Source organism: Ctenopharyngodon idella, chromosome 17 (genome assembly GCF_019924925.1).
Source record: "Ctenopharyngodon idella isolate HZGC_01 chromosome 17, HZGC01, whole genome shotgun sequence".
In the NCBI taxonomy this organism is placed as follows: Eukaryota; Metazoa; Chordata; class Actinopteri; order Cypriniformes; family Xenocyprididae; genus Ctenopharyngodon; species Ctenopharyngodon idella.
Window position 1 is genome coordinate 14632837 of NC_067236.1, and position 8083 is coordinate 14640919.

Consider the following 8083-nt stretch of genomic DNA (forward strand, 5'->3'; position numbering starts at 1 on the left):
CTTTAATATTTAATGCATGTTTGAATAAATCAGTGACAGCCATGATTTAAATGTTTATATTTATAAAAAAAAAAAACTAAAAAAAAAAAAACGAATTGGAGTAGAAATATGATTCATTCTAAACTTTATTTATTATAAGAAACATTGAGTGTAATTTAAGTGTTTGTATATAATTTAACCTTTAATATTAATGCAGTACCAACTGACTCCCATGTGTTGTTGACAGCATTAGTTGAGAGAATTTATTTATTTATTTATTTATTTTCCCCTCTAGAAAATTTGCCATATACTGTATCTGATATACTACATCCAAAATAATCGCAATAAAATATCAAATCGCAAGCATGTGAATAGAAATCTAATCAAATCGTGAAAAGCCCTACATTTTACACTTGTTTTTTTTTTTACCCAATATTGACTATAGAGTTTTTTTTTCTGGTATATTACATAATATAACTTCTTTTTTTATTATTTTGCAGCATAAAATATTAAAATAAACATTTACCGAAATTACAAAAAATGAATATCATCTGATTACTGCAAATTCATTGAGTGTTCTGTTTTTCTCAGCTATGATAAACAAGTGTCTTATTTTCTTTTTGTTTCAGGATGATGGGGATAAATTATACTCTAATTATAAACTGTAAAGAAATGGAGGAAGGCTTCAGTGTGCTCTCATAAAGCCACTTGACATCGAACCACAGTAACCCACTGTCAGATTCCAGCCCTGTTTACTACACCTGATCTACTATGTGATCTCCAGTTAAAGCATCCCACGATTCCTGCACACTCCAACCTGGGGTCCCATTCTCCCAGAAAGGCGCTGACGGACCCTGACGACGTGCACTCAGTGAACCGGATCCTTTCTCATGCTATGTCAACTCCTCTACCTGCATTCCTCATATTCAGTAGACTTAAAGAGTAAAAGCATCCGACAGACGAGACGCTTAGACTCGTTAATGTTTCATTTGACCATTTTCCAGTCCGAATACTTTGAATACTACTTTTTGTTAGCTCTCTTTGACCAGAGAGGTTTTTATCCTTTCGTATAAAGAACATTGAGGATATTTGTGTTGTTTTAAATATAAAATAACTGTTAGGATCTACTGACGCTCACTATGTGTTTTCAGCTCTTGTTTTGAAACCCTAAACTCAGAGGCACATGCAAGAGATCCGTTTAAACCAATAAATGCTTTTCCTGACTAATTATGCTGAATTTATTATTTGTTTTCCGGGGGGCCTGTTGTGATGAGGGATATATTATGGGATCATTGGTAAAAGACGGGTTAATTTAATTGCATCCTCCTTATCTGTTATCATCACACTCTATACTGTTGCTAATTTCATTAACACTGATAATCATTTTTGTAAAACAGGTGACCAGTAATAAAAGGGATGCTTGATTTAAAAATGCAGTGTGGCCTCCATTTTTTTTATATAATATATATAAATTATATATATTATATATTAAATTATATATATGCTCCTATAGTAAATAATACATTTTAAAACAATATTATTGTACACTACTGTTAAATTTAGGATTGGTGAGATTTTGTATTGTTTGACCAAAAAAATCTCCTCTGCTCATGATAACTGCATTTATTTGATCACAAATACAGTAAAAACAGTAATATTGTGAATCTTTTGCTACTTTAATATGAATATATTTTTTTTAAATGAAATTTTAAATCTGAGTTTTCAGCATCATTACTCCAGTCTTCAGTGTCACATGATCTTTCAGAAATCATTCTAATATGCTGATTTGACGCTCAAGAAACATTTGTTATTAATATCAGTGTTGAAAACAGTTGTGCTGCTCAATATTTCTGTGGAAACTGATAGGCTACATTTTTAGGATTCTTTTGTTAATAGAAAATTCACCAGAACAGCATTTATTTAAAGTATTATCACTTTTGATCAATTTAAGGGCCAAAAATTATTTTATTTTATTTTATTTTTTTTAATCACGCTGAAAACTTGTACACTAGTGTATATATTTATAATATTGTTTTGAATAGGATGTTTGGTTTTCAGAAAATGAACATGCAATGACTCGTACACTACAGCAGGTGGCAGTAATCTTTTAATAAATGCCTACTAGTAATTCATCATTTGGACGGGATCTTGTACAAAGTTAAATAGATGTAAAGAACACAGTTTCATAATATTACAAGATACACATTCTCATTATTTATCATGATGAACATTTGCTCATTCTCTGTGAAAGACGAAAACAGAGCTATAGTGGTTATATCAGACTTTATTACAACAAAAGTTATTTATTTTAATGATCAATTATTTATAATTAACAATTATTTAGTCACTCACATTACACACACCAAGTAGTCTTATGATTTTTCTTACCATGGAACACAAAATGAGTCATCTAGTAGAATATAGGAGCTGCTCTTTTATGAAAAAGGGACTTTGATAGATGGTGCGCTTTCATTTTTTAGGTGTACTGTCCCTTTAAATGAATTACGTGTGCGTAATGTTCACACAATGCTTCAAATTCAAAGTACATCACACATTTTCACTTACCTTTGTTTTTCTTCGATCCTACATTTATAATGATTTAGACTTTAATGAAGGGTGAAGAACAAGTTAAAGGATAACAACAAGACTTTTGTGTGGCTCTGAGATCAGCAGACTCGCTAGCGTAGTCTCAGCACATTCCAGCCATTCCCTCCTTGTATCACACTGCTATCAGCTGATCCCAGACCTGCCTTTGTCCGTGACATTTTAACTATGGTCATTTTACCATCGTTTAAGGCCTATACACTGGCATGGAGGTAAAGTATAGTGTATATTAGATATACAAAACGCGTGTGGACCCTAATTAGCGGCTATGGCCATTCCTAGTCATTTCTGAGAGAGCAAGTCGCGTGAAACGAAAGATGCGATAGACTTTTCTTCACGATTGTGATGTATATGCAAGGGAAAAGGCTTCTCGAACAAGAAAAAATGTAGGGCGGTACTTTATTTTGTCCGTTGGGAATTGATTGGATGGTTATAGTTTGCTATTGCTGTGATGTCATGTGAGTGACAGGTTGCCCCGCCCTCACGCCAGTAAACACATCATCAGAGAAGAGAAGAGATGTTGCTGCAAGAGGGAGGGGAAGTTATTTTGATTAAAGATTACAAGGGCACATGATTTTTTTTTTTTTTTAATGTATATACAGCAATATTCCATAAAAATATTATAAAAATAAGAACTGTCCATTTTGATTTCATGGTGACTTTAATGCTACAGCTGAACAAGTTAGTACGGAGCCCCGGACATGCGCATGATTTATAAATCGAGGGAACGAAATAGTAAATCGTGCGCACGATTTAATTTTTTTTCTTGCATGTCATGTGCGGGGCTCTGTAAGTTTGTTCTTTCTTCTCCTTAACGTTGATTGTTATTATGTTATAATGTAACAATATCTGTTCGAATTAAAATTAAATTGTGATCTGTGTAGTCGGTTTCACAGACAAATGACTCTTAAGGGTCGGTTCTTTTAAAGAATCATTAAAAAAGATTCACAAAATTCAGGAGTTATGAACTGTGTGCCTGATGGGTTGCCGCTTTTATTGTATATTATTTCCATAATAAGTATGCTAAAGTGTACTTCTTTTTCGCAAGGATATTTAGCCTATACTGCAGATTAGGATAGTATGGAAATATATTCCATAGCCATTGATCATCAGAGGCGGCTAAACAGGGTTTTCCTACTTTGGGTGTCCATTTTGGAAGTGGTGTAAAATATCACATGAACGCAGAGCGTGACATGACTCCTGTGACCTGAAGCAATAACTTACATGAGTCAACGTCCTCAAAGATCCTTATGAAGCTCTCAGAGTTTCCTAGACTTACACAGGTTGAGTAATAGCAACATAATTTACTCTTGTAGAAAAAGTCATTGTGAATTAGAACTGACTCTGTAGTTAGTCATACAGATACTTTTGAACTTACATAAATGTAACTGGTAACAATGTGCTCTTTAGCGCTGTATCTTAGTCTTAGGGCACTAAAAAAACAGCATAACAACGCCCTGACAGACACCCACAAAATAACCTAGCATTGCAATATTTTCTTCAGATCATCATGAGTTCTGTGTTCTCATATAGCATATGAATTGAAAAGAAATTATGACTCGCCCAGACCTTCACTCTGTCTAAGTTGCGCAATCATTCTCTCTATGGTCATGCGTCATGCCTACTAATTTCTCCTTTGTACATGCAGTTATATTCTCATAGTACAATGATCTAAACCAGACACATGCCATTCAGGAGCAGCAGCTCTTTGCATCTGCTATCAATCAAGATGGAATGAGCGACCAAGCCTTTGATCCTTCGTCCAGGCACGTGTGTGGAGGGGTGTAGGGGCTGACTGTAATTCATAAAAAACCCTGCCTATATACGCAACACACGTGGTCATTGGAGGCTGTCAGCAAGTGGGGAAAATTGAGAAATATTTAAAACATTGACACGGCATTGTTATTCATCAACATACCAAGCAGAAAGCTTCTTGTTTTTGTTTATTCAGAAGTGGCATTAATGTAAGAACAGTAGAAGCACATTTTTGGACACGCCTGCCGTGCAACTAACAGATTAAAACAGATTAGTGCTGCAGTAATTAATTACAAGAACTGTAATGTTCTAAATAGATGTTTAATTAAAATTCTCTCAAAATGAATCTGATGTATTAAAGAAGAGGGAGTATTGATATCTGGTTTATAAGTTTGTTTATTAGTGGGAGGTAATATGTAAAGGTTCTTATACACTACCTGTCAACTCGTGTTGTTTCTAATGGTGCTATTTAAATAAACTTGACAGTGATATTTGACCTGGGGCCTGTTCCATTAAGCCAGTTTAGGTGGATAGCTAGGTATGTTTCAGTTTAGTTTGCGCCAACCCTGGGTTTTTGGCACCTTAAAGGGTTAGTTCACCCAAAAATGAAAATGATGTCATTTATTACTCACCCTCATGTCGTTCCACACCTGTAAGACCTTCGTTCATCTTCGGAACACAAATTAAGATATTTTTGTTGAAATCCGATGACTCAGTGAGGCCTCCATAGCCAGCAATGACATTTCCTCTCTCAAGATCCATTAATGTACTAAAAACATATTTAAATCGGTTCACGTGAGTACAGTGATTCAATGGCCTCACTGACCCATCGGATTTCAACAAAAATATCTTAATTTGTGTTCCGAAGATTAACGAAGGTTAACGAAGGTCTTACAGGTGTGGAACGGCATGAGGGTGAGTAATAAATGACATTATTTTCATTTTTGGGTGAACTAACCCTTTAAAAGTGGCTCGGCTTTTAACTGTGTTCATCGCAATAGTAACTTGTGCTCTGTGGCTAACCTGCTCCAGGACAGGTTATGTTCTAGGTAAGGTCCTGTTTACACCTGTTATTACACCTGGTATCAAGAGAAGTTTTGGTCGATTGGATCACAAGTAGACGAGGGAGACACATACTCGTTTTCACCTGGTGTTTTATTTAGTCTCTTTTGTCAACTTTTAACCACTTCTGACCTGATTTCTTCCAGGGGAGGGTCTATGGGTGGATAAATGTATGTTTTTTTCTTCTTTTTTTCAATCTAATGGACAAAATAAGCTCACGCAATTTACACATGAACACGCCCAGAGACAACAGAAAAACACGGAGAGCATCAGCTAAACTTTCGTTTTGTCTTCAAACCGAACTTGGGTCTTCAGCTGACAAAGTTTAAATCCTGTCTGGCTAGAGCACTTCCCATAATGTTTATGCATTAAGTCAGTAGGCGGAGAGTAGGTGTCTTTTGTGGCTGTTCAAACTCATTCGACCACATGAGCGTTTACATTACGAAAGCAATCCGGTCGAATGTGCTTTTGACAACCTCAGAAAGTGGTAGAAAGTGGACTGTTAAGTCCACAAGACCGTAGGGTGTATCATTTGTCATTTTAGGTTTCAGAAGGGTGCTCGTGAGGGTGAAGGGTGCTTTGCGACAGATATGCACCCTCGATGCGCACTATTGCCGAGCCTGTACTGAAGCGAGCTCCACAGCAGACTTTTTCCCGACAGTCAAAGTGGCATTACAGCCACGAAAGTGTGGACTCAGAGGAATATTTCGAGGGCTTAGGGTGACATTTGAGACAGGGCCAAAATTGATGATCAACATCATGGTACCAACAAAGCCTGATTTTATTGGTTTGGTTTTGTCAACTCAAAACTAATCCTGTTCAAGTACCATCATGGTACAGGCTCTAGGTAAAACAAACAAACACAAAAATAAACATACATAAACTATATAATGCAAAATGAAAATAAAGCCGATTTTTAGCCTATATGCTTTAGCATTGTGACATTATTTTCATGATGTTTAAGCACATTGCCCGCACTCCCATTATTACTGTAATGCGTCCGGACATGCTACTTTTTGAAGTTTTTTTTTTTTTTGTAATTCCCATTATTCATTCACATTTATATCAGCATTAAGACATCATACTGTGTGTCTGTTTATATAAGTAGGCTTCATTTTGTTTAAACAAAATACATTTCCTTATTTCACGCGACTTGCTCTCTCAGAAATGACTAGGAATGGCCATAGCCGCTAATTAGGGTCCACACGCTTTTTGTATATCTAATATACACTATACTTTACCTCCATTAGGCCTTATTTCTGTGTTAAAGGGATAGTTCACCCAAAAATGAAAATTCTGTTATCATTTACTCACCCTCAAGTTGTTCCAAACCTGAATACATTTCTTTGTTCTGTTGAACACAAAGGAAGATATTTTGAAGAATATGGGAAACTGAACAGTTTTGGGGCACCATTGACTTCCATAGTATTTTTTTTTTCCTACTATGGAAGTCAATGGTGACCCAAAGCGGCCTGGATACAAACATTCTTCAAAATATCTTCCTTTGTGTTCAGCAGAACAAAGAAATTTATACAGATTTGGAACAACTTGAGGGTGAGTAAATGATGACAGTTTTTTCATTTTTGGGTGAACTAACCCTTTAAGTTAATTATGACAGAAGTCATTTGGAGCCCTGTTTTTTTTTTTTTTTTTTTTTTGATGGAGGATGAGAGAGGTGAAACCTACGGCAAAAACCCAATTTGCTCTAGATGGACTGGTGACACTGACAGTGTGGGCTAATTACAATACTTTACAAAGGTGTGGAGGTAACACATTCAGCAGGAACGTGTGAATGATTGAACAGCCGTCAAAGCACATGGAGGAGTGCTGATCGAGAGGTTTGGCCAAAAGTACACAAGTGGGAGCCCCACCACCTGTGATCAATAAGAAACTGTTTTAGCCTTCAATTATCCAGAGAAAGTGAACTGACAACATTCAGTTGAATAAGAACATACATTCTGATTAAATGATTTATCCATGCACATGATTATTTTATTTTTTTCAAATTCATGTGCCCTTATAATCTTTAATCAAAATAACTTCCGCTCCCTCTTGTGACGATATCTCTTATCTTTTCTGACGATGTGTTTACTGACACGAGGGCGGGACAACCTGTCACTCACATGAGATCGTCCAATAGCAAACCACAACCATACAATCAATTCCCGATGGACCCTACATTTTTTCTTGTTCGAGAAACCATTTCATATTCATCACAATAGGGAAGAAAATCACAACTTCAGTTTTATGCCGACTTTAAAAAAATAGTTTTGCCACAAATTAAAGGGTTAGTTCACCCAAAAATGAAAATAATGTCATTTTTTACTCACCCTCATGCTGTTCCACACCCGTAAGACCTTCGTTAATCTTCGGAATGCAAATTAAGATATTTTTGTTGAAATCCGATGGCTCAGTGAGGTCTCCATAGCAATGACATTTCCTCTCTCAAGATCCATTAATGTACTAAAATTTAAACCATATTTAAATCAGTTCATGTGAGTACAGTGGTTCAATATTAATATTATAAAGCGACGAGAATACTTTTGGTGCAAATAACGACTTTTGGTGCAAATAACGACTTATATAGTGATGGCCGATTTCAAGTGAATGATTTCATGAAGCTTCGGAGCGTTATGAATCAGCGTGTCGAATCAGCGGTTCGGAGCACCAAAGTCGCATGATT

The 8083-nt window shown here is 35.9% G+C and overlaps 1 protein-coding gene across 4 annotated transcripts in view; it reads left to right on the plus strand.

The window, feature by feature from the left end:
* ktn1 (kinectin 1) overlaps positions 1-1411 on the plus strand; it is a 45301-nt gene extending 43890 nt beyond the window's left edge. For all 4 annotated transcript variants that reach the window (XM_051867602.1, XM_051867604.1, XM_051867605.1 and 1 more), the window contains one exon: positions 609-1411. In XM_051867602.1, coding sequence (XP_051723562.1) covers positions 609-647 — 39 coding nt within the window. In that variant the 3' untranslated portion in view covers positions 648-1411. The remainder of the gene's footprint in view (positions 1-608) is intronic.
* The last annotated feature ends 6672 nt before the right edge of the window (positions 1412-8083 follow it).